General features: G+C 33.3%; 2 protein-coding genes across 2 annotated transcripts in view; one reads left to right on the top strand and one right to left on the bottom strand.

The window, feature by feature from the left end:
- Positions 1 to 22,472, top strand: part of LOC130445530 (ribonuclease 3) — a 29,904-nt gene extending 7,432 nt beyond the window's left edge. The window contains exons 2-17 of the mRNA XM_056781192.1: positions 2,867 to 2,973; positions 3,070 to 3,208; positions 3,266 to 3,639; positions 3,703 to 3,820; positions 3,877 to 4,165; positions 9,979 to 10,066; positions 10,129 to 10,388; positions 10,489 to 10,646; positions 14,218 to 14,425; positions 14,493 to 14,739; positions 16,098 to 16,450; positions 18,074 to 18,427; positions 18,491 to 18,652; positions 18,724 to 18,884; positions 21,979 to 22,124; positions 22,261 to 22,472. Of these exons, the coding sequence (XP_056637170.1) occupies positions 2,867 to 2,973; positions 3,070 to 3,208; positions 3,266 to 3,639; positions 3,703 to 3,820; positions 3,877 to 4,165; positions 9,979 to 10,066; positions 10,129 to 10,388; positions 10,489 to 10,646; positions 14,218 to 14,425; positions 14,493 to 14,739; positions 16,098 to 16,450; positions 18,074 to 18,427; positions 18,491 to 18,652; positions 18,724 to 18,884; positions 21,979 to 22,124; positions 22,261 to 22,472 (3,376 nt within the window). The remainder of the gene's footprint in view (positions 1 to 2,866; positions 2,974 to 3,069; positions 3,209 to 3,265; positions 3,640 to 3,702; positions 3,821 to 3,876; positions 4,166 to 9,978; positions 10,067 to 10,128; positions 10,389 to 10,488; positions 10,647 to 14,217; positions 14,426 to 14,492; positions 14,740 to 16,097; positions 16,451 to 18,073; positions 18,428 to 18,490; positions 18,653 to 18,723; positions 18,885 to 21,978; positions 22,125 to 22,260) is intronic.
- Positions 22,473 to 22,500: 28 nt separating this feature from the next.
- Positions 22,501 to 27,136, bottom strand: LOC130445531 (uncharacterized). The gene is made up of 4 exons (XM_056781193.1): positions 26,775 to 27,136; positions 25,881 to 26,116; positions 25,674 to 25,822; positions 22,501 to 24,751 (listed from the first exon to the last, which is right to left on the bottom strand). The coding sequence occupies exons 1-4, from the start codon at positions 26,818 to 26,820 to the stop codon at positions 24,232 to 24,234; spliced, it is 951 nt and encodes a 316-aa protein (XP_056637171.1). The 5' UTR covers positions 26,821 to 27,136; the 3' UTR covers positions 22,501 to 24,231.
- Between the last annotated feature and the right edge of the window lie 385 nt (positions 27,137 to 27,521).

Here is a 27,521-nt window from a genome sequence, read left to right as displayed (position 1 = left end):
TGTCGTTTAACCAATTTACCATATAGATTCCCATAGCACTAGGTCTCAACATCAGTGTGTCGATTACCACCTAGAATCCGGTAGCACCAGGTCTCATTTTCAGTATCGATTCCCACTTCGAATCCGGTAGCACCAGTTTCTCTAATCCCTGTGTCGTTTAACCAATTTACCATATAGATTCCCATAGCACTAGGTCTCAACATCAGTGTGTCGATTACCACTTAAAATCCGGTAGCACCAGGTCTCATTTTCAGTATCGATTCCCACCTCGAATCCGGTAGCACCAGTTTCTCTAATCCCTGTGTCGTTTAACCAATTTACCATATAGATTCCCATAGCACTAGGTCTCAACATCAGTGTGTCGATTACCACCTAGAATCCGGTAGCACCAGGTCTCATTTTCAGTATCGATTCCCACCTCGAATCCGGTAACACCAGTTTCTCTAATCCCTGTGTCGTTTAACCAGTTTACCACCTAGATTCCCATAGCACTAGGTCTCAACATCAGTGTGTCGATTACCACCTAGAATCCGGTAGCACCAGGTCTCATTTTCAGTATCGATTCCCACCTCGAATCCGGTAGCACCAGTTTCTCTAATCCCTGTGTCGTTTAACCAATTTACCATATAGATTCCCATAGCACTAGGTCTCAACATCAGTGTGTCGATTACCACTTAAAATCCGGTAGCACCAGGTCTCATTTTCAGTATCGATTCCCACTTCGAATCCGGTAGCACCAGTTTCTCTAATCCCTGTGTCGTTTAACCAGTTTACCACCTAGATTCCCATAGCACTAGGTCTCAACATCAGTGTGTCGATTACCACCTAGAATCCGGTAGCACCAGGTCTCATTTTCAGTATCGATTCCCACTTCGAATCCGGTAACACCAGTTTCTCTAATCCCTGTGTCGTTTAACCAGTTTACCACCTAGATTCCCATAGCACTAGGTCTCAACATCAGTGTGTCGATTACCACTTAAAATCCGGTAGCACCAGGTCTCATTTTCAGTATCGATTCCCACTTCGAATCCGGTAGCACCAGTTTCTCTAATCCCTGTGTCGTTTAACCAGTTTACCACCTAGATTCCCATAGCACTAGGTCTCAACATCAGTGTGTCGATTACCACCTAGAATCCGGTAGCACCAGGTCTCATTTTCAGTATCGATTCCCACCTCGAATCCGGTAGCACCAGTTTCTCTAATCCCTGTGTCGTTTAACCAGTTTACCACCTAGATTCCCATAGCACTAGGTCTCAACATCAGTGAGTCTATTACCACCTAGAATCCGGTACCACTAGTTTCCCTAATCCCAGTGTCGTTTAACCAGTTTAACACATATTCCGATAGCACCAGGTTGCCCGGGTAGATATTCGCCCAACTTCTTCGACACACCTCGTATTATAGCTTTATGAACTAATGTACAACGTATGTAATACACAATTTTATGCACTAGAGCGTAATGACAAATATTCTCACACTGATTGTACTATAATTGTGGTTAGAAGATGAAATATTTAGAAATTGAACGTTTATTTAGTTTGTGAGTAGTAAAATGAACCATTAAGGACGTATTAGTAGTTTTTTTTTAAAGCTTCAGCCCTGTATTAGAATATATTTTGAAATTTTATGTCTAACATCACAATGATGACAATATAGCTAAATAAAATACAAAATTATACATATTATGATGAACCCTGTATAAACTAATGTATACAGATTTTTTTTTATGGAAAATTTAAGGTTAGAAGACAAAGTGTTCAAAAATGGATGTGTTTATGAATTTTGTTTAGGACGTTTTGGAATTTTTATGAAATAATTTGAAATTTCATATTAAATATTACAATATTCAATAAAAGGAATAAGTTTTATACATTTTTAAATCAAGTATTTGGAATTTTGAAAAGTTTTTACTTATGATTAACTCTGTATGTACGAAATGTGTAATGAAATGTATTTAATCTATTTATAATAAATATTCATTCATACATAATATAATGGATGTTTAATAAAAGTTTGAAACAACTAATCGAAGTTTTAATTTAAATATCTACCCACTTTTAACTTATAAATACCTGTCAGTAACCATGTTTTTATTTTCACTATTACTATTTCCAATTATATATTTTTTCTTGATAAATTTCATTAATTTAATAACTTGTTTTTGTTAAGAATATTTTTGACGTTTCGATCTTCAACAAAATATAACTGACATTGACAATTAAATCGATCAATGATCACTTGATTATCAAATTACAATCAGTAGTAACTTTACGAGTTTTCAAATTGTAAACAAATTTAGGAAAAAATAACAATCATCAGTAAATCCAAAAATTCTTTTGACAAAAATAGTATTTTTATCTATTATTATTAACATTAATCAAAACAAATTACGAGATGCTACTCCCCCCATACGATACCAGTGTTACACGCAGTGTGATGAATTCTTCGGCGGGAAATTTGAAATATGCATTCTCTCGAATCGTGCATTATTATTAGTGTGAACCTTTTTTATTAAGTAAATTCGGTTCGGTTATTTTTTTTTTATAATAATAACAGAAATTAAAGTGAACTTTTCTTAAAAAGTCCATTTGTATCTGACTTATTCCAAAGTATACGATTTAAATGGACAAGTCTAGATTTTGACATTTCGGCCATTTTGCTTGGATGGTAAACAAAACACTTATACTTTGTTTAGTTGTTGTTATAGTGTTTACAAAGAAATAAATAAAAAAAAACACGAATTTAGAGAATTATTAAAGATAATGGGAATTTTGTGAACACTATATATAAAAAGGGTGTTAAAAAAATTAAATATATGAGAAGTGACTACTGTGCCGCAATACGTGAACTAAGGAACTGTTTACAGACTTAGTCGAGCTCCATCGCCAACTAGATGTAGAAGATCTCGAAGCAGAGAAAAAGATGGATATCAAAGAAGACGAGAAAGAAGTTGGACACGATCCAGATCAAGAGGTAATTAAACAATAAGCTTTTTATTGTTTTTAATATCTATATATATATATATATATATATATATATATATATATATATATATATTTTATTTTTCAGAAAGATCGCGTTATAGGAAAAGAAGCAGAAGTCGAAGTAGTGACAGAAGTAGAAGTAGAGATTATGATAGAAGAAGAAGAAGAACGAGAAGTCGAAGTAGGACTCGATACAACTACAGAAGCGCTTCGACAAGCAGCAGGTATTTTATAATATGTTGAATATTTCTCGATATAATTATTTTATTTTACCTTTTGAGATGTTACATGCCTCGAAATAGGGGAAATTACAAAAAAGATACGTCGGAAAGGGACCAGCTTCTGACGAAATGGCGGCGAAATTACTGTACGACTACGCAACAACTAACCGATAAATTAGAAGAATTGGCCTCGATGTCGGTGGACGATATCCTCGAGAACGAAAAGAACATCTGGACCAGATCGACCCCGGCGGAACTATTCTACGTCAGAGACGACGGTAATTCCAAACTGATGAAAGCCACGTCGAAATTGGAACAACTGTGCGACACTTTCAAGGAAAATCTAGTTACGAGGGCCAAGAAAATAAACGAACGAAAACCAAAGTACGAACCGCCGCCGCGCAAAATCAAAGCGAGATTATGCAAACATAAATGTGAGTAAATAAGAAAAAAAAAAAATCGTTTTCCGTTAGAAACGACGCGGAATTTCGTTTCAGCCGAGGCCCAAAGTAGCTCGGACAGTTCCGAGGAGGATCTTACCGACGAAGAGGATTGCACCATGGAGGAGCTGCACAGGAAGCAACAGCATCCGGATAGGTTGCATCCGGAAATGTGGTGAGTGAATTGAGACGGAAAAAAATTGGCGAAATTAATTTTTTTTTATCGGTTAGGTACAACGAACCGGGAGAAATGAACGACGGTCCGCTTTGTCGGTGTTCTTTGAAATCGAGAAAATCCGGTATCCGACACGGTATTTATCCGGGCGAATCGTTTTCGATGCCGTGCGACATCTACAAAAATAACGCCGATCGATTGTACCATTACCGTATAACGATATCGCCGCCTACGAATTTTTTGATAAAAACGCCGACGATTATTCATCACGACGAACACGAGTTTATATTCGAGGGTTTTTCCTTGTTGGCGCATCGACCGCTAAAAAAATTACCGAATTGTAAGGTAATATTCATTATTTATCTTTCTATCTGCCTTTAACCTTCTATACGAACGTCTATCCGTCTCTTTTCAGTTTGTTTTATCTGTCTGTCGATTTATTCGACTTACCGTCACTTTGTCCGCCGTTTTGTGTCCGTCTTTCTATTTAACTGTCTATTTTCTATCTGTCCGTCGATTTATTCGACTTACCGTCACTTTGTCCGCCGTTTTGTGTCCGTCTTTCTATTTAACTGTCTATTTTCTATCTGTCCGTCGATTTATTCGACTTACCGTCACTTTGTCCGCCGTTTTGTGTCCGTCTTTCTATTTAACTGTCTATTTTCTATCTGTCCGTCGATTTATTCGACTTACCGTCACTTTGTCCGCCGTTTTGTGTCCGTCTTTCTATTTAACTGTCTATTTTCTATCTGTCCGTCAATTTATTCGACTTACCGTCACTTTTGTCCGCCGTTTTGTGTCCGTCTTTCTATTTAACTGTCTATTTTCTATCTGTCCGTCGATTTATTCGACTTACCGTCACTTTGTCCGCCGTTTTGTGTCCGTCTTTCTATTTAACTGTCTATTTTCTATCTGTCCGTCGATTTATTCGACTTACCGTCACTTTGTCCGCCGTTTTGTGTCCGTCTTTCTATTTAACTGTCTATTTTCTATCTGTCCGTCGATTTATTCGACTTACCGTCACTTTGTCCGCCGTTTTGTGTCCGTCTTTCTATTTAACTGTCTATTTTCTATCTGTCCGTCGATTTATTCGACTTACCGTCACTTTGTCCGCCGTTTTGTGTCCGTCTTTCTATTTAACTGTCTATTTTCTATCTGTCCGTCGATTTATTCGACTTACCGTCACTTTGTCCGCCGTTTTGTGTCCGTCTTTCTATTTAACTGTCTATTTTCTATCTGTCCGTCGATTTATTCGACTTACCGTCACTTTGTCCGCCGTATTGTGTCCGTCTTTCTATTTAACTGTCTATTTTCTATCTGTCCGTCGATTTATTCGACTTACCGTCACTTTGTCCGCCGTTTTGTGTCCGTCTTTCTATTTAACTGTCTATTTTCTATCCGTCCGTCAATTTATTCGACTTACCGTCACTTTTGTCCGCCGTTTTGTGTCCGTCTTTCTATTTAACTGTCTATTTTCTATCTGTCTGTCGATTTATTCGACTTACCGTCACTTTTGTCCGCCGTTTTGTGTCCGTCTTTCTATTTAACTGTCTATTTTCTATCTGTCCGTCAATTTATTCGACTTACCGTCACTAATGTCCGCCGTTTTGTGTCCGTCTTTCTATTTAACTGTCTATTTTCTATCTGTCCGTCGATTTATTCGACTTACCGTCACTTTGTCCGCCGTATTGTGTCCGTCTTTCTATTTAACTGTCTATTTTCTATCTGTCCGTCAATTTATTCGACTTACCGTCACTTTTGTCCGCCGTTTTGTGTCCGTCTTTCTATTTAACTGTCTATTTTCTATCCGTCCGTCAATTTATTCGACTTACCGTCACTTTTGTCCGCCGTTTTGTGTCCGTCTTTCTATTTAACTGTCTATTTTCTATCCGTCCGTCAATTTATTCGACTTACCGTCACTTTTGTCCGCCGTTTTGTGTCCGTCTTTCTATTTAACTGTCTATTTTCTATCTGTCTGTCGATTTATTCGACTTACCGTCACTTTTGTCCGCCGTTTTGTGTCCGTCTTTCTATTTAACTGTCTATTTTCTATCTGTCCGTCAATTTATTCGACTTACCGTCACTTTTGTCCGCCGTTTTGTGTCCGTCTTTCTATTTAACTGTCTATTTTCTATCCGTCCGTCAATTTATTCGACTTACCGTCACTTTTGTCCGCCGTTTTGTGTCCGTCTTTCTATTTAACTGTCTATTTTCTATCTGTCCGTCAATTTATTCGACTTACCGTCACTTTTGTCCGCCGTTTTGTGTCCGTCTTTCTATTTAACTGTCTATTTTCTATCTGTCCGTCAATTTATTCGACTTACCGTCACTTTTGTCCGCCGTATTGTGTCCGTCTTTCTATTTAACTGTCTATTTTCTATCCGTCCGTCAATTTATTCGACTTACCGTCACTTTTGTCCGCCGTTTTGTGTCCGTCTTTCTATTTAACTGTCTATTTTCTATCTGTCCGTCAATTTATTCGACTTACCGTCACTTTTGTCCGCCGTTTTGTGTCCGTCTTTCTATTTAACTGTCTATTTTCTATCTGTCTGTCGATTTATTCGACTTACCGTCACTTTTGTCCGCCGTTTTGTGTCCGTCTTTCTATTTAACTGTCTATTTTCTATCCGTCCGTCAATTTATTCGACTTACCGTCACTTTTGTCCGCCGTTTTGTGTCCGTCTTTCTATTTAACTGTCTATTTTCTATCCGTCCGTCAATTTATTCGACTTACCGTCACTTTTGTCCGCCGTTTTGTGTCCGTCTTTCTATTTAACTGTCTATTTTCTATCCGTCCGTCAATTTATTCGACTTACCGTCACTTTTGTCCGCCGTTTTGTGTCCGTCTTTCTATTTAACTGTCTATTTTCTATCCGTCCGTCAATTTATTCGACTTACCGTCACTTTTGTCCGCCGTTTTGTGTCCGTCTTTCTATTTAACTGTCTATTTTCTATCCGTCCGTCAATTTATTCGACTTACCGTCACTTTTGTCCGCCGTTTTGTGTCCGTCTTTCTATTTAACTGTCTATTTTCTATCTGTCTGTCGATTTATTCGACTTACCGTCACTTTTGTCCGCCGTTTTGTGTCCGTCTTTCTATTTAACTGTCTATTTTCTATCCGTCCGTCAATTTATTCGACTTACCGTCACTTTTGTCCGCCGTTTTGTGTCCGTCTTTCTATTTAACTGTCTATTTTCTATCTGTCCGTCAATTTATTCGACTTACCGTCACTTTTGTCCGCCGTTTTGTGTCCGTCTTTCTATTTAACTGTCTATTTTCTATCCGTCCGTCAATTTATTCGACTTACCGTCACTTTTGTCCGCCGTTTTGTGTCCGTCTTTCTATTTAACTGTCTATTTTCTATCTGTCCGTCAATTTATTCGACTTACCGTCACTTTTGTCCGCCGTTTTGTGTCCGTCTTTCTATTTAACTGTCTATTTTCTATCTGTCCGTCGATTTATTCGACTTACCGTCACTTTGTCCGCCGTTTTGTGTCCGTCTTTCTATTTAACTGTCTATTTTCTATCTGTCCGTCGATTTATTCGACTTACCGTCACTTTGTCCGCCGTTTTGTGTCCGTCTTTCTATTTAACTGTCTATTTTCTATCTGTCCGTCAATTTATTCGACTTACCGTCACTTTTGTCCGCCGTTTTGTGTCCGTCTTTCTATTTAACTGTCTATTTTCTATCTGTCTGTCGATTTATTCGACTTACCGTCACTTTTGTCCGCCGTTTTGTGTCCGTCTTTCTATTTAACTGTCTATTTTCTATCCGTCCGTCAATTTATTCGACTTACCGTCACTTTTGTCCGCCGTTTTGTGTCCGTCTTTCTATTTAACTGTCTATTTTCTATCCGTCCGTCAATTTATTCGACTTACCGTCACTTTTGTCCGCCGTTTTGTGTCCGTCTTTCTATTTAACTGTCTATTTTCTATCTGTCCGTCAATTTATTCGACTTACCGTCACTTTTGTCCGCCGTTTTGTGTCCGTCTTTCTATTTAACTGTCTATTTTCTATCTGTCCGTCAATTTATTCGACTTACCGTCACTTTTGTCCGCCTTTTTGTGTCCGTCTTTCTATTTAACTGTCTATTTTCTATCTGTCTGTCGATTTATTCGACTTACCGTCACTTTTGTCCGCCGTTTTGTGTCCGTCTTTCTATTTAACTGTCTATTTTCTATCTGTCCGTCAATTTATTCGACTTACCGTCACTTTTGTCCGCCGTTTTGTGTCCGTCTTTCTATTTAACTGTCTATTTTCTATCTGTCCGTCAATTTATTCGACTTACCGTCACTTTTGTCCGCCGTTTTGTGTCCGTCTTTCTATTTAACTGTCTATTTTCTATCTGTCTGTCGATTTATTCGACTTACCGTCACTTTTGTCCGCCGTTTTGTGTCCGTCTTTCTATTTAACTGTCTATTTTCTATCCGTCCGTCAATTTATTCGACTTACCGTCACTTTTGTCCGCCGTTTTGTGTCCGTCTTTCTATTTAACTGTCTATTTTCTATCTGTCCGTCAATTTATTCGACTTACCGTCACTTTTGTCCGCCGTTTTGTGTCCGTCTTTCTATTTAACTGTCTATTTTCTATCCGTCCGTCAATTTATTCGACTTACCGTCACTTTTGTCCGCCGTTTTGTGTCCGTCATTCTATTTAACTGTCTATTTTCTATCTGTCTGTCGATTTATTCGACTTACCGTCACTTTTGTCCGCCGTTTTGTGTCCGTCTTTCTATTTAACTGTCTATTTTCTATCTGTCCGTCAATTTATTCGACTTACCGTCACTTTTGTCCGCCGTTTTGTGTCCGTCTTTCTATTTAACTGTCTATTTTCTATCTGTCTGTCGATTTATTCGACTTACCGTCACTTTTGTCCGCCGTTTTGTGTCCGTCTTTCTATTTAACTGTCTATTTTCTATCCGTCCGTCAATTTATTCGACTTACCGTCACTTTTGTCCGCCGTTTTGTGTCCGTCTTTCTATTTAACTGTCTATTTTCTATCTGTCTGTCGATTTATTCGACTTACCGTCACTTTTGTCCGCCGTTTTGTGTCCGTCTTTCTATTTAACTGTCTATTTTCTATCTGTCCGTCAATTTATTCGACTTACCGTCACTTTTGTCCGCCGTTTTGTGTCCGTCTTTCTATTTAACTGTCTATTTTCTATCTGTCTGTCGATTTATTCGACTTACCGTCACTTTTGTCCGCCGTTTTGTGTCCGTCTTTCTATTTAACTGTCTATTTTCTATCTGTCCGTCAATTTATTCGACTTACCGTCACTTTTGTCCGCCGTTTTGTGTCCGTCTTTCTATTTAACTGTCTATTTTCTATCTGTCCGTCAATTTATTCGACTTACCGTCACTTTTGTCCGCCGTTTTGTGTCCGTCTTTCTATTTAACTGTCTATTTTCTATCCGTCCGTCAATTTATTCGACTTACCGTCACTTTTGTCCGCCGTTTTGTGTCCGTCTTTCTATTTAACTGTCTATTTTCTATCCGTCCGTCAATTTATTCGACTTACCGTCACTTTTGTCCGCCGTTTTGTGTCCGTCTTTCTATTTAACTGTCTATTTTCTATCTGTCCGTCAATTTATTCGACTTACCGTCACTTTTGTCCGCCGTTTTGTGTCCGTCTTTCTATTTAACTGTCTATTTTCTATCCGTCCGTCAATTTATTCGACTTACCGTCACTTTTGTCCGCCGTTTTGTGTCCGTCTTTCTATTTAACTGTCTATTTTCTATCTGTCCGTCGATTTATTCGACTTACCGTCACTTTGTCCGCCGTATTGTGTCCGTCTTTCTATTTAACTGTCTATTTTCTATCTGTCCGTCGATTTATTCGACTTACCGTCACTTTGTCCGCCGTTTTGTGTCCGTCTTTCTATTTAACTGTCTATTTTCTATCTGTCCGTCGATTTATTCGACTTACCGTCACTTTGTCCGCCGTTTTGTGTCCGTCTTTCTATTTAACTGTCTATTTTCTATCTGTCCGTCAATTTATCTGACTTACCGTCACTCCGTTTATCCTTTTGTGCCTGTTCCTGTGTTTATTTCACTATTTTTGTCTAATCTTTTGTCTTACGTATCTATTTGTCTACCTCTCGATCTGTCTGTCTAACTTTCCGTATGAACGGACTATAATATATTAAATTTTTTTAGGTTATCCGCTTCAATATCGAATATACAATTTTATATATAGAAGAGAAGATTCCAGAGAATTTTACAGTATGCGAATTAGATCTTTTCAGTGAGTTTTTTTTTTGATTTACTCAAAATATCAAATTGGATTTTTATTTTTTTTTGTTCCAGCGAATTATCTGTTCTACGAAATCTTGGAATTAGTCGATTTGGATTTCAAAGCGGCCGGAAATACCGAAGGATGTTCGTTATTCCATTTCATGCCGCGGTTCGTTCGTGAATTACCGGAAAACGGTAAAGAAATATTGTGCATGAGCGAAGTGCTCCAATATTTATTGAACAGCTCATCGCTTTTGATAGAGAAAGAGGAATTGAGCAAAATGATGGAAATGTCCCAGTACGAATGGCAGAATTTCGCCGACGAAATCAAGGTAAAAAAAAAAAAGGGAAATCGAAATATCTACGGGGTGATATGTGTTATAAATATCTCGACGTTTTATTATCGATGCGGTTTACTGAATTGAATTTCAGGGTATGGTAGTGACTTACCCAGGTAAAAAACCGTGTTCGGTAAGGGTGGATCAGTTGGATCGAAATATAGATTTGCAAAAAGAAGGGGAACATAAATTTCCGGAAATTGTACATTTCGGTATCAGACCACCGCAATTGAGTTACGCTGGAAATCCCGAGTGAGTATTTTTGTGATTATAGTCCATTTTTACTAAAAATTTTCGATTTTTTTCAAGTTAAAGTCCATTCATACCAAAAATTTTCGACTTTTTTTCAAGTTAAAGTCCATTCATACCAAAAATTTTCGACTTTTTTTGAAGTTAAAGTCCATTCATACTAAAAATTTTCGACTTTTTTTCAAGTTAAATCCATTCATACCAAAAATTTTCGACTTTTTTTCAAGTTAAAGTCCATTCATACCAAAAATTTTCGATTTTTTTCAAGTTAAAGTCCATTCATACCAAAAATTTTCGACTTTTTTTCAAGTTAAAGTCCATTCATACCAAAAATTTTCGATTTTTTTCAAGTTAAAGTCCATTCATACCAAAAATTTTCGATTTTTTTCAAGTTAAAGTCCATTCATACCAAAAATTTTCGATTTTTTTCAAGTTAAAGTCCATTCATACCAAAAATTTTCGATTTTTTTCAAGTTAAAGTCCATTCATACCAATAATTTTCGATTTTTTTCAAGTTAAAGTCCATTCATACCAAAAATTTTCGATTTTTTTCAAGTTAAAGTCCATTCATACCAAAAATTTTCGATTTTTTTCAAGTTAAAGTCCATTCATACCAAAAATTTTCGATTTTTTTCAAGTTAAAGTCCATTCATACCAAAAATTTTCGATTTTTTTCAAGTTAAAGTCCATTCATACCAAAAATTTTCGATTTTTTTCAAGTTAAAGTCCATTCATACCAAAAATTTTCGATTTTTTTCAAGTTAAAGTCCATTCATACCAAAAATTTTCGACTTTTTTTGAAGTTAAAGTCCATTCATACTAAAAATTTTCGACTTTTTTTCAAGTTAAAGTCCATTCATACCAAAAATTTTCGACTTTTTTTCAAGTTAAAGTCCATTCATACCAAAAATTTTCGATTTTTTTCAAGTTAAAGTCCATTCATACCAAAAATTTTCGATTTTTTTCAAGTTAAAGTCCATTCATACCAAAAATTTTCGATTTTTTTCAAGTTAAAGTCCATTCATACCAAAAATTTTCGATTTTTTTCAAGTTAAAGTCCATTCATACTAAAAATTTTCGACTTTTTTTCAAGTTAAAGTCCATTCATACCAAAAATTTTCGACTTTTTTTCAAGTTAAAGTCCATTCATACCAAAAATTTTCGATTTTTTTCAAGTTAAAGTCCATTCATACCAAAAATTTTCGATTTTTTTCAAGTTAAAGTCCATTCATACCAAAAATTTTCGATTTTTTTCAAGTTAAAGTCCATTCATACCAAAAATTTTCGATTTTTTTCAAGTTAAAGTCCATTCATACCAAAAATTTTCGATTTTTTTCAAGTTAAAGTCCATTCATACCAAAAATTTTCGATTTTTTTCAAGTTAAAGTCCATTCATACCAAAAATTTTCGACTTTTTTTGAAGTTAAAGTCCATTCATACTAAAAATTTTCGACTTTTTTTCAAGTTAAAGTCCATTCATACCAAAAATTTTCGACTTTTTTTCAAGTTAAAGTCCATTCATACCAAAAATTTTCGATTTTTTTCAAGTTAAAGTCCATTCATACCAAAAATTTTCGATTTTTTTCAAGTTAAAGTCCATTCATACCAAAAATTTTCGATTTTTTTCAAGTTAAAGTCCATTCATACCAAAAATTTTCGATTTTTTTCAAGTTAAAGTCCATTCATACCAAAAATTTTCGATTTTTTTCAAGTTAAAGTCCATTCATACCAAAAATTTTCGATTTTTTTCAAGTTAAAGTCCATTCATACCAAAAATTTTCGATTTTTCTGAAGTTAAAGTCCATTCATACTAAAAATTTTTGATTTTTTTCAAGGTTAAAGTCCATTCATACTAAAAATTTTCGATTTTTATGAAGTTAAAGTCCATTCATACTAAAAATTTTTGATTTTTTTCAAGGTTAAAGTCCATTCATACTAAAATTTTTCGATTTTTCTGAAGTAAAAGTCCATTCATACTAAAAATTTTCGATTTTTCTGAAGTTAAAATCCATTCATATTAAAAATTTTTGATTTTTTTCAAGGTTAAAGTCCATTCATACTAGAATTTTTCGATTTTTCTGAAGTTAAAGTCCATTCATACCAAAAATTTTCGATTTTTATGAAGTTAAAGTCCATTCATACCAAAAATTTTTGATTTTTTTCAAGTTAAAGTCCATTCATACCAAAAATTTTCGATTTTTTTCAAGTTAAAGTCCATTCATACCAAAAATTTTCGATTTTTTTCAAGTTAAAGTCCATTCATACCAAAAATTTTCGATTTTTTTCAAGTTAAAGTCCATTCATACCAAAAATTTTCGATTTTTTTCAAGTTAAAGTCCATTCATACCAAAAATTTTCGACTTTTTTTGAAGTTAAAGTCCATTCATACTAAAAATTTTCGACTTTTTTTGAAGTTAAAGTCCATTCATACCAAAAATTTTCGACTTTTTTTCAAGTTAAAGTCCATTCATACCAAAAATTTTCGATTTTTTTCAAGTTAAAGTCCATTCATACCAAAAATTTTCGATTTTTTTCAAGTTAAAGTCCATTCATACCAAAAATTTTCGATTTTTTTCAAGTTAAAGTCCATTCATACCAAAAATTTTCGATTTTTTTCAAGTTAAAGTCCATTCATACCAAAAATTTTCGATTTTTTTCAAGTTAAAGTCCATTCATACCAAAAATTTTCGATTTTTTTCAAGTTAAAGTCCATTCATACCAAAAATTTTCGACTTTTTTTCAAGTTAAAGTCCATTCATACCAAAAATTTTCGATTTTTTTCAAGTTAAAGTCCATTCATACCAAAAATTTTCTATTTTTTTCAAGTTAAAGTCCATTCATACCAAAAATTTTCGATTTTTTTCAAGTTAAAGTCCATTCATACCAAAAATTTTCGATTTTTTTCAAGTTAAAGTCCATTCATACCAAAAATTTTCGACTTTTTTTGAAGTTAAAGTCCATTCATACTAAAAATTTTCGACTTTTTTTCAAGTTAAAGTCCATTCATACCAAAAATTTTCGATTTTTTTCAAGTTAAAGTCCATTCATACCAAAAATTTTCGATTTTTTTCAAGTTAAAGTCCATTCATACCAAAAATTTTCGACTTTTTTTGAAGTTAAAGTCCATTCATACTAAAAATTTTCGACTTTTTTTCAAGTTAAAGTCCATTCATACCAAAAATTTTCGACTTTTTTTCAAGTTAAAGTCCATTCATACCAAAAATTTTCGACTTTTTTTGAAGTTAAAGTCCATTCATACCAAAAATTTTCGATTTTTTTCAAGTTAAAGTCCATTCATACCAAAAATTTTCGACTTTTTTTGAAGTTAAAGTCCATTCATACCAAAAATTTTCGACTTTTTTTGAAGTTAAAGTCCATTCATACCAAAAATTTTCGACTTTTTTTCAAGTTAAAGTCCATTCATACCAAAAATTTTCGACTTTTTTTCAAGTTAAAGTCCATTCATACTAAAAATTTTCGATCTCTTTTGAAGTTAAAGTCCATTCATACGCAATTAGCATACCTGGTAATCATTTTGTGACATATAAAGTAGAAGTTGATATTTGAATTGTAGTTATCAAAAGGCTTGGCGCGATTACGTTAAATTTAGACACCTTCTGGCCAACATGTCGAAACCGACATACGAAGATAAAAGAAAACTCGAAGCCAAAGAAAATAAATTACAAGAAATGCGAACCCAAGGAAAAATGAAGAGAGACGTAACCGTAGCCGTTTCCTCCGAGGGATTCTACAGAACCGGAATTATGTGCGATATTATACAGGTGGATATAAAAATTAAAAAAAAAAAAAATTCAAACCGACGAATTTTTTTTTTTTTTTCTATTACAGCACGCGATGTTAATCCCCGTGCTGGTATGCCATCTGCGATTCCATCAATCCTTGAACGTATTGGAAGAAAACATCAAATACACTTTCAACAATCGAGCCCTCCTCCAATTGGCCCTAACGCATCCATCTTATAAAGAAAACTTCGGTACCAATCCGGATCACGCCAGAAACAGTTTAACTAATTGCGGTATCCGGCAACCGGAATACGGAGACAGACGCATCCATTATATGAACACTAGAAAGAGAGGTGAATTGTCCCAAAATATATTTAAACTCATTTTTTGTCGATATTAAAGTCCGTTCATACGCTTACATCGATGCTTCAAAGTTAAAGTCCATTCGTACACTATTTTGCATACTTTGTAGTTATTTTTGAGGTTAGGAGCCACTGTTAGAATGAGTTTTATGATTTTTTAATAATTTAAAGTCCGTTCGTATGCTTAGGTGGATGCTTCATGGTTTATTTTGAAGTTAAAGTCCATTCGTACACCATTTTCTATCATTTGTTGTTAATTTTGAAGTTGAAATTCGCTATCAAGATGATTTTATGGTAATTTTTCGAGTCTAAAGTCCGTTCATACTAAAAATTTTTGATTTTTCTGAAGTTAAAGTCCATTCATACCAAAATTTTTCGATTTTTTTCAAGTTAAAGTCCATTCATACCAAAAATTTTCGATTTTTTTCAAGTTAAAGTCCATTCATACCAAAAATTTTCGATTTTTTTCAAGTTAAAGTCCATTCATACCAAAAATTTTCGATTTTTTTCAAGTTAAAGTCCATTCATACCAAAAATTTTCGATTTTTCTGAAGTTAAAGTCCATTCATACCAAAAATTTTCGATTTTTCTGAAGTTAAAGTCCATTCATACCAAAAATTTTCGATTTTTTTTTAAGTTAAAGTCCATTCATACTAAAAATTTTCGATTTTTTTTGAAGTTAAAGTCCATTCATACTAAAAATTTTTGATTTTTTTCAAGGTTAAAGTCCATTCATACTAAAAATTTTCGATTTTTATGAAGTTAAAGTCCATTCATACTAAAAATTTTTGATTTTTTTCAAGGTTAAAGTCCATTCATACTAAAAATTTTCGATTTTTATGAAGTTAAAGTCCATTCATACTAAAAATTTTTGATTTTTTTCAAGGTTAAAGTCCATTCATACTAAAATTTTTCGATTTTTCTGAAGTTAAAGTCCATTCATACTAAAAATTTTCGATTTTTCTGAAGTTAAAATCCATTCATATTAAAAATTTTTGATTTTTCTGAAGTTAAAGTCCATTCATACTAAAAATTTTTGATTTTTTTCAAGGTTAAAGTCCATTCATACTAAAATTTTTCGATTTTTCTGAAGTTAAAGTCCATTCATACTAAAATTTTTCGATTTTTCTGAAGTTAAAGTCCATTCATACTAAAAATTTTCGATTTTTCTGAAGTTAAAGTCCATTCATACCAAAAATTTTCGATTTTTTTCAAGGTTAAAGTCCATTCATACTAAAAATTTTCGACTTTTTTCAAGGTTAAAATCCATTCATACTAAAAATTTTCAATTTTTTTAAAGTTATATTTCGAAGTTATAGTCCGTTCATACTCTATTACATTCTTTACAGGAATCAATACTCTGATAAATATAATGTCCCGTTTCGGTAAACAACAAGAAACCGAATCGAATATAACCCACAATGAGAGATTGGAATTTCTCGGTGACGCCGTTGTCGAATTTCTATCGTCCATTCATCTATTTTATTCGTTTCCCGATTTAGAAGAAGGGGGTTTGGCGACGTACCGCGCCGCCATCGTACAAAATCAACATTTGTCTGTATTGGCGAAAATACTCAAATTGGATCAGTTCATGTTATACGCGCACGGATCCGATCTATGCCACGATTTGGAATTGAGACACGCCATGGCTAATTGTTTTGAGGCTTTGATGGGAGCTCTATTTTTAGACGGCGGCATCGAGGTAAGTTAGTTTTAATTATTATTGTAGCATGAAAGAAGAAACTCATAATAAACTGACAGACACTCATAATAAACTGACAGACACTCATAATAAACTGGCGGACACTCATAATAAACTGGCGGACACTCATAATAAACTGGCAGACACTCATAATAAACTGGCAGACACTCATAATAAACTGGCAGACTAATAATAAACTGGCGGACACTCATAATAAACTGGCGGACACTCATAATAAACTGACAGACACTCATAATAAACTGGCGGACACTCATAATAAACTGGCAGACACTCATAATAAACTGGCAGACTATTAATAAACTGGCGGACACTCATAATAAACTGGCGGACACTCATAATAAACTGGCGGACACTCATAATAAACTGGCGGACACTCATAATAAACTGGCGGACACTCATAATAAACTGGCAGACACTCATAATAAACTGGCAGACTAATAATAAACTGGCGGACACTCATAATAAACTGGCGGACAGTCATAATAAACTGGCGGACACTCATAATAAACTGGCGGACACTCATAATAAACTGGCGGACACTCATAATAAACTGGCGGACACTCATAATAAACTGGCGGACACTCATAATAAACTGGCAGACTAATAATAAACTGGCGGACACTCATAATAAACTGGCAGACACTCATAATAAACTGGCGGACAGTCATAATAAACTGGCAGACACTCATAATAAACTGGCGGACACTCATAATAAACTGGCAGACACTCATAATAAACTGGCAGACACTCATAATAAACTGGCAGACACTCATAATAAACTGGCAGACACTCATAATAAACTGGCAGACTAATAATAAACTGGCGGACACTCATAATAAACTGGCGGATACTCATAATAAACTGGCAGACACTCATAATAAACTGGCAGACACTCATAATAAACTGGCAGACTAATAATAAACTGGCGGACACTCATAATAAACTGGCGGATACTCATAATAAACTGGCAGACACTCATAATAAACTGGCAGACACTCATAATAAACTGGCGGACACTCATAATAAACTGGCAGACACTCATAATAAACTGGCAGACTAATAATAAACTGGCGGACACTCATAATAAACTGGCGGACACTCATAATAAACTGGCGGACACTCATAATAAACTGGCAGACTAATAATAAACTGGCGGACACTCATAATAAACTGGCAGACACTCATAATAAACTGGCAGACTAATAATAAACTGGCGGACAGTCATAATAAACTGGCGGACACTCATAATAAACTGGCGGACACTCATAATAAACTGGCGGACACTCATAATAAACTGGCAGACTAATAATAAACTGGCGGACACTCATAATAAACTGGCAGACACTCATAATAAACTGGCGGACAGTCATAATAAACTGGCAGACACTCATAATAAACTGGCGGACACTCATAATAAACTGGCAGACACTCATAATAAACTGGCGGACAGTCATAATAAACTGGCAGACACTCATAATAAACTGGCAGACAGAGATCTTTAATCATTTTTGACTTGTGGGACAGAGAAATAGACAGATAATTAGTGGAAGAGACAAAAAGGAAAGCAAAGATATAGATAGATGTTTTTTTTTGCAATTTCAGGTTGCGGATAAAGTATTTTCGGACACGTTTTTCCACAGCGATCCCGATCTTCACGAAGTATGGAAAAATCTTCCTCCGCATCCATTGCAAGAACAAGAACCTCTCGGCGACAGACAGTGGATAGAAAAATTCGACATACTTCAGAATTTGGTGAAATTCGAGGAATCTATAAACGTCGAATTCAAACATATCCGATTATTGGCCAGGGCGTTTACCGACAGAAGCGTCGGTTATACGAATTTAACGATGGGTTCCAATCAACGGTTGGAGTTTTTGGGTGATACGGTGCTGCAACTCATAGCTTCCAATTATCTTTACAAATTTTTCCCGGAACATCACGAAGGGCATTTATCGGTGAGTTAACCTTTTTTCTTCTTCTTTTTCTTCTTATATGTCGCTACTTTTTTCAACTTTCAGTTATTGAGAAGTTCTTTGGTGAACAACAGGACCCAAGCCGTGGTATGCGACGATCTCGATATGGCGAAATACGCCATTTACAATAATCCGAAAGCCGAACTGAAAACTAAGGATCGGGCCGATTTACTCGAAGCTTTTATTGGGGCTCTATACGTCGACCAGGTGAAACCCCCAATTCCAAAACAAAAAAATCAATTCCGGTACAACCTAACCTAAAACATTATTTTTTTTAGGGTATGGAGTATTGCGAGGCGTTCTGTCACGTGACATTGTTTCCGAGACTTCAAGATTTTATCATGAATCAAGATTGGAACGATCCGAAATCGAAATTGCAACAGTGTTGCCTCACTCTAAGGACAATGGACGGCGGCGAACCGGATATTCCAGTATACAAGTAATTTTCATCTATTTTCTTGTCTAATTGGTATTTACCGGTTACTTTTCGGTTTTATTCTGTTGTGATTTAGCCAAATTCTCAATAATATTGGATCTTTGTGCAGTTTTAATGGTCCTTTCCATCCAGTAGTTCAAATGTACCTCCTTTATAAGTAATATTTAGTTAAATCTGCCATATAATCAACCCCATCGAGTCTTTGTGCCGTTTCAGTGGTCCCAACCATTCAGTAGTTCAAATGTACCACCTTTGTTAGTATCAAATACTGTGTTTATTCCACGAAAATCGCCACGAAATACAAATTAAATCATCAGAATCGTTATAAACAAGTCAATTGTTGTGTATAGACTACAATTTTTGAAATTCTAACCTTTTCAAACAATTTATTTCAATTTTTTGTTACATTTCATCGAAAATTTAGTTAAATCTGCCATATAATTAACCCCATCGAGTCTTTGTGCCGTTTCAGTGGTCCCAACCATTCAGTAGTTCAAATGTACCACCTTTGTAAGTATCAAATACTGTGTTTATTCCACGAAAACCACCACGAAATACAAATTGAATCATCAGAATCGTTATAAACAAGTCAATTGTTGTGTATAGACTACAATTTTCGAAATTCTAACCTTTTCAAACAATTTATTTCAATTTTTTGTTACATTTCATCGAAAATTTAGTTAAATCTGCCATATAATTAACCCCATCGAGTCTTTGTGCCGTTTCAGTGGTCCCAACCATTCAGTAGTTCAAATGTACCACCTTTGTTAGTATCAAATACTGTGTTTATTCCACGAAAACCACCACGAAATACAAATTGAATCATCAGAATCGTTATAAACAAGTCAATTGTTGTATATAGACTACAATTTTCGAAATTCTAACCTTTTCAAACAATTTATTTCAATTTTTTGTTACATTTCATCGAAAATTTAGTTAAATCTGCCATATAATTAACCCCATCGAGTCTTTGTGCCGTTTTAGTGGTCCCAACCATTCAGTAGTTCAAATGTACCACCTTTGTTAGTATCAAATACTGTGTTTATTCCACGAAAACCACCACGAAATACAAATTGAATCATCAGAATCGTTATAAACAAGTCAATTGTTGTGTATAGACTACAATTTTCGAAATTCTAACCTTTTCAAACAATTTATTTCAATTTTTTGTTACATTTCATCGAAAATTTAGTTAAATCTGCCATATAATTAACCCCATCGAGTCTTTGTGCCGTTTCAGTGGTCCCAACCATTCAGTAGTTCAAATGTACCACCTTTATAAGTATCAAATACTGTGTTTATTCCACGAAAACCACCACGAAATACAAATTGAATCATCAGAATCGTTATAAACAAGTCAATTGTTGTGTATAGACTACAATTTTCGAAATTCTAACCTTTTCAAACAATTTATTTCAATTTTTTGTTACATTTCATCGAAAATTTAGTTAAATCTGCCATATAATTAACCCCATCGAGTCTTTGTGCCGTTTCAGTGGTCCCAACCATTCAGTAGTTCAAATGTACCACCTTTGTTAGTATCAAATACTGTGTTTATTCCACGAAAACCACCACGAAATACAAATTGAATCATCAGAATCGTTATAAACAAGTCAATTGTTGTGTATAGACTACAATTTTCGAAATTCTAACCTTTTCAAACAATTTATTTCAATTTTTTGTTACATTTCATCGAAAATTTAGTTAAATCTGCCATATAATTAACCCCATCGAGTCTTTGTGCCGTTTCAGTGGTCCCAACCATTCAGTAGTTCAAATGTACCACCTTTGTTAGTATCAAATACTGTGTTTATTCCACGAAAACCACCACGAAATACAAATTGAATCATCAGAATCGTTATAAACAAGTCAATTGTTGTATATAGACTACAATTTTCGAAATTCTAACCTTTTCAAACAATTTATTTCAATTTTTTGTTACATTTCATCGAAAATTTAGTTAAATCTGCCATATAATTAACCCCATCGAGTCTTTGTGCCGTTTTAGTGGTCCCAACCATTCAGTAGTTCAAATGTACCACCTTTGTTAGTATCAAATACTGTGTTTATTCCACGAAAACCACCACGAAATACAAATTGAATCATCAGAATCGTTATAAACAAGTCAATTGTTGTGTATAGACTACAATTTTCGAAATTCTAACCTTTTCAAACAATTTATTTCAATTTTTTGTTACATTTCATCGAAAATTTAGTTAAATCTGCCATATAATTAACCCCATCGAGTCTTTGTGCCGTTTCAGTGGTCCCAACCATTCAGTAGTTCAAATGTACCACCTTTATAAGTATCAAATACTGTGTTTATTCCACGAAAACCACCACGAAATACAAATTGAATCATCAGAATCGTTATAAACAAGTCAATTGTTGTGTATAGACTACAATTTTCGAAATTCTAACCTTTTCAAACAATTTATTTCAATTTTTTGTTACATTTCATCGAAAATTTAGTTAAATCTGCCATATAATTAACCCCATCGAGTCTTTGTGCCGTTTTAGTGGTCCCAACCATTCAGTAGTTCAAATGTACCACCTTTGTAAGTATCAAATACTGTGTTTATTCCACTAAATACAAATTGAATCATAAGAATCATTATTGACTAGTGAATTATTGTTTACAAACTACAATTTTTGGAATTCATTCCATTTTGTACCATTTATTTCGACTTTTTGATTTTGTTTTAGCCACTTATTTAGTTAAAACTGCCATATAATCAACCCTATTGACTATTTGTGTCGTTTTAGTGGTCCCAACAATTCAGTAGGTCAAATGTACCATCTTCATAAGTGTCAAATATTGTGTTTAATCCACAATGATTGCAACTAAATACAAATTGAACCATCAGAATCTTCATCAACAAGCCTATTGTTATTTATAAACTACAATTTTTGGAATCATGCCCATTTTGTACTATTTATTTCAACTTTCGATTTCATTTTCCCATTATTTCCACAAATTTCCTGCATCGCCATCCAAAATAAATCTCGTATCGATATTTTATAGTTAGACTTCAAGTTTCCAGTGAAGATTAAGGATCAAAGTATGTCATTCAACATGAATTAACATTTTTTTCAGGGTGATAGAATGTAAGGGCCCCACTAATACCAGAGTCTACACCGTAGCGGTTTATTTCAGAGGAAGAAGACTCGCCAGTGCCATGGGACATAGTATACAACAAGCAGAAATGAACGCAGCCAAAAAAGCTCTCGAAATATCACAAGGTCCAAATAAAATCTTTTTTTTTGTATTAAAAAACAAATTTCAAAGGTTTTTTATTGTTGCAATGTTGTCAAGTTTCAAATAAGATTCAAACAACTAGTATCCTTTTGAAACAAACATTTTTTTTCGGTTTTTCAGATTTATTTCCTCAGCTGGACCACCAAAAAAGAGTTATAGCTAAAAGTATGAAGAAACAAAAGAAGGGGCGTAATTTTTCGAAACCTAGAACCGCATATCCAGCACCTAAATCGCCCGAACGATATTCCAGAACAAGATTCAGAAAGTCCCGGTCGAAATCTAGTTCTAGCGACAGATCTTTCACTTCGGTATTAAGTAGAAAATCGAAATGAGCCGAAATTTTTTTAATAAGCATAGAAATAGGTTGAAAAAAATTTTTCTTTATTCAATCTTAACAAAATAATCGAATGTACAATAAAACTTAATCATACTCTTATTAATGTAACAAGAAAAATGCGTCGTTCAACATGTATTATGATGTAGGTACCGAAAAAACTCAAAAAAAATCAAATTAAGTCAAAATTAATTTTGTTTTAATGCCTCCTAACACCCCATAATTTGTTATCCTCAACCACATTAAATTATTCCTGTTGAATCCACATTTTTTTATTAATTAAGCAAAAATAACAAGTGACTTAAGTCATATGCTATAAAGAGATCCGCTAATATAAAATCAATCGACTTAATGATTTTTTTTCATATTTTGAAGTTGCGTTTCCAACCAATTTAAATCTAGTCTCTACTGTTCAGTAGTTCAAATGCACCACTAAGTATTAAGCACTGTTTATTCCATAATATCGAATGATACACTATCTAATTTATCCCGATCATTTAAATGTGAGAAAATTTTCGATTTTTGTTTTGTTTTATAGTTTTTATTTCAAATTTTGGTTCTATTTTTCCATTTTCAAGTTAAACAATTTCAAAATTGTAATGAAATACGAATTAAACTTTGCCTACTTCATTTTCGAACATCTAAATATGTATAAACAATTCGTTAATTTCATTTTGAGTAAAATATTTTAAACTTTGATTCATTATTTCAACTTTTCGGTTTTGTTTTTCCATTTTCAAGTTAAATCTGCTCAATTTTAAGTCAAATTAAATCGCATGTAGTTTTAAATGGTTTCTACCATGCGGTAGTTCAAATGTACAATGAAATCTATTTATTTTACTAAAAATTATCGACGAAAATGCAAGTTTCATCATTCCTTCTTTTATTTTGAATCGTTTAATTATGTAATAATTGCATTAAGAACTAAAATGTTTAGAATACGATTCGTTTCAGACTTTCTATTTGAATCTACTACATTTTCAACTAAATTAAATCCTAGTGCAATTTCAAATGATTATTACCATTCAGTAGTTCAAATGTATCACCTATATAAAGGAATACAAATTATGCAGTGCCTACATTATTTTTAATCAACAATTTTTGGAATTTCAACCATTACGAATCCTTAACTTTGATTTTTGCTTTTATTTTTCCATTATTTAATTAAATTTGTTATATTTTCAATAAAATTTGAATTCAGCGAGGTTTTAATAGTTCCTAGCATTGAGTAGTTCAAATGTATCACACTTATAAATGACAAATTTCTATTTATCAAGAATTTGATTGAAGTACAGAATTTTACATATTCATTTTTTTATGCGCAACAAGACTAAAAGTGATTTTAACAATTTTTTAAAGTCTCGTGATTATTACAGGACAATTACTGTTTTTCAAGGACTTTATTATATATATTAATGAAGACAAAGACTTATTCCGAAGAAAAATTGAATTAAAACCACAAAATATTGATTTTTACCTATGATACAAGGAAAAAAATTAAACAAATACGAGTCCAGCAACAAAACTACGATTATAAAATTAATAGATATCAAAATATTGATTAATCTTTCAAATTTCAAGTAAATTTGATACTTATAAGTATGGTACATTTGAACTACTGAATAATATGAACTATTAAAACTTCATTAAACTCAAAATTCAATGAACGATACCCACAATAAATTCAATGTTGACTAGAACTAAAAGTAATTTTACAATGAAAATAGAGGAACGAATATAATTTAAAAAAAAAATACTCACTGTTTTTTAAAACTTTTCAAAATAGGATAAATATTATCGAAAGCTTCGTAAATTTCCTGTCTAACTTTAGCACCGGTCAACACAACTTTACCAGACACAAATATTAACAAAACTATTCGCGGTTTCACCATCCGATAAATAAGTCCTGGAAACAATTCCGGTTCGTAGCTGCTGAAAGAACTGTGGGTGAGTACGAGTCCCTCGAGTCTGATAGGGAATTTAACGTCACAACTTCCGACCATGTTTTGAATTTTGAAATCCAAAAATTTTGCAGGAAATCCCAGCTTTTGGATTATTCTGGCGTATTTTCTGGCAGCTAACCTTGAATCTTCTTCGCTTTTGGCGCCGGTGCACACCATTTTTCCCGAAGAAAAGATTAGGGCCGTCGTACGAGGTTCTCGGATCCGCATTATCACCGCAGCGAAACGTTTGGGGTTGTATTCGGCGTTTCTGGCGTGTAGAGCTATTTTCTTCAAATCCAATTTGCAGCTCAGGTTTACCGTCGATACTATATTCCTGAAAAATGAAAGAAAATCAAAAATTAATTGGATTTATACACTTATAATTGTGCAACTTATAAAACTTGGGGATATAGCCCGGTATGGAAGGAAAATTTTTACCAAATTCGCCCTCAATTATTGAAATAGTCGAGATAATATTTCATAAGAAGATAAAACTGAAAATAATGGGAAAATAACACAAAATCGAAGTAGAAAATTATGAGAATGATTAAAAATTAATGTAGGTACAACATAATTCATATTTTATGATGATCCATTTGAACTACTGAATGGTTAACAGTAATAGAAAGTGTGGTACATTTGAACTACTGAATTGAACGGTTTGGACTAAAACAAAAGCAAAAAATCGAAGTACGAAGTTTGAAATAGACATAGTTAATTCCATTTAAAAGGAACAACAAATTAAAACTACTTACAATGTTAATTTTAAATGCATCGTTTTTGATTATACAATAAACTATTTATTTCTTTTACGTTTGACTGGAGGTTTTGCATACTAACAGCACTTTTAAGGTGTGACGGAAGATATAAAACATTGTTATCCACATTATCTAAAGATGAACTTCCTGTACATTCCGTTTCTGCAATTTTCAAATATTCCCTTATCATTTTTACTATTTCCTGTTATTGCTGTTTAAATTAATGGTAACGCTCAACTCCCAATCACAAGAAAAACATAAATAATTAGTTATTAGGATTTTATAAACTTTACAGCTCTCTCGGTGCTTCAAGTATTACTTTTTGAATTAAAAACCCAAAAAAATCGCATATTATATATTTTTGAAGTTTCCCAAACTCAAAAACATTAAAAATTCTTTCCCTTTGATTATTTCTCTTTTACTTTCTGTCTATTTTCTTCCATATTCTCTCTTTTCTCATATTCCGTCGTCCTCATTAATAAAATTTAAATAACTTACTGTAATTGTGGAATGATTCCTGGATCTGCAGAATGTGGTGTCATGGGTGTCATTGGAGAAGGAGTCGATGGTCCCATTGTTGGAGTTACTCCGGCTCCGGTAGTTACTGATCCACCTAAATTTATCATTGGGCTCATCATGGTATGTTGCTAAAATAGCAAAAATAAATTAAATATCGATAAATTTAAATGTTAAATTTTAACTAACTGGTGTTTGTGGTGCTACTGAATTCATGGGTAACGCAAATCCAGGTACGTATTTAGTTTGTGGCATGGACATTGCGTGGCCCATGCCCAGTCCTAGTGTTGGTGTCAGTCCTCCCATTGGAGCCAACGGAGGCACTTGGGAGTTACTAACAGGTATTTGTTGTTGTAGTTGCTGCTGTTGTTGGAGGGCATTAGGTAAGATTAATTGGTCTTCTTCTGGTTGATGAAGAGGTGTCCCTGTTATAAGATAAAATCGATTTTTGTAAATTACCACTAGTTTAACAGCTTATAAATAACATATTCAAACAAATTATTCATTAAGTTCCACGTTTTTTCTGTTTTATAAGGGTGGGGCATAAAAAATTATCCATAATTTACTTGAAAGTTTATAAAAAGCGATAAAAAAGTGAAATAAATGAAAAAATAAAAATTGCGAACACATTTAAACTATTTCCAGTATTGCCAGAGTAGATTCAATGTAAAAATTTTTAGATATAAATTAGAAATCACGTATTTTCAGAAAAATCTATCCTAATTTATAAAAAAGTAAATATTTGTATCAATTATTGAAAAAGATGATAAGCGACAAAAAAATTTTTAATAGTGATAAAGTAAAACAAATTGACTCGTAGAATACACAGAATCAGAACATAATACACCAAACAATAGAAAATAAAAGAGAGCATTTTAACTAAATAAAAATTTAAATCACGTAAATCCATATATAATGTAATAACTTCACCTAACCTAAAAATACGACAATTCCATAATATACTTTAAATACGTATACGTATATAATTTTCGATTTTACATTTTTTTACTATGTATTTCGAAAATAACAATGAACGTTTAGCCTTTGATAATTTTATGACTTAATATTTACAAATACAATTACCGATACTAGGGATACTGAAGCCAGGGCTTGGTAACATTTGATCCATCTTGTAGTAAAAGCAAAGTATATATATTAATAAACCAATAATTTATTAATGCTCTAAAACTATTCACATTATTTACCAAAATGGAAATATAAACATATTAATATACTTCTTTTATCAAAAAATTATAAAATTTCCGTTACCAAACGTCATCTTCTTTTTTATAACATCGACTCTACTTTTAATAAGTTTCCAACCAAGATTACTTTGCCGAACTAGGTTTTAAAAAATAATAAAAATTACATCGAAAAATTCCTAAACTCAAGAATTTTAAGATAACATTTGAAACCTTTTTTGTGAACGATATATATTCAATTGCGAACTGCCATAGTTGCATTTTTAATTATCGTTTTTATGACCTTGAAATATTAAACGATATTTGTGGATACAAAATTAAGAAAGTAATGAAAATGAACGAATTTTAGTATTTATTTAATTGATTTATATTATTGAACTTTATATACGGGGGTATATCGTTAAGTAAATATGTAAAATTTCTTTTCTAATACATCTACCATTGTTGATTAAAAAACGTCACTAATAAACTTTATAAACATAATGATTTTTACTACTATATAATAATTCATTCAAATTTTATTGATATATTTTATTATAAATAAGTAAACTTCATTGATACAATTCTTTCATAGATCATTTTCTTGTACCCTCGTATGTTTCCCTGGTTCTGGCATTTGGTTCCATTC

Source organism: Diorhabda sublineata, chromosome 6 (genome assembly GCF_026230105.1).
Source record: "Diorhabda sublineata isolate icDioSubl1.1 chromosome 6, icDioSubl1.1, whole genome shotgun sequence".
Taxonomy (NCBI): domain Eukaryota; kingdom Metazoa; phylum Arthropoda; class Insecta; order Coleoptera; family Chrysomelidae; genus Diorhabda; species Diorhabda sublineata.
The sequence above is the reverse complement of the archived record's forward strand: the minus strand, read 5'-3'. Positions and strand labels throughout refer to the sequence as shown.

Coding starts and splice junctions, on each gene's coding strand:
- LOC130445531 (XM_056781193.1), bottom strand. CDS start 26,820: ATGGATCAAATGTTACCAAGCCCTGGCTTCAGTATCCCTAGTATCG. Junction 26,117..26,774: donor CTTCAGTATCCCTAGTATCG/GTAATTGTATTT, acceptor ATCTTATAACAG/GGACACCTCTTCATCAACCA. Junction 25,823..25,880: donor CAGTAGCACCACAAACACCA/GTTAGTTAAAAT, acceptor TTGCTATTTTAG/CAACATACCATGATGAGCCC.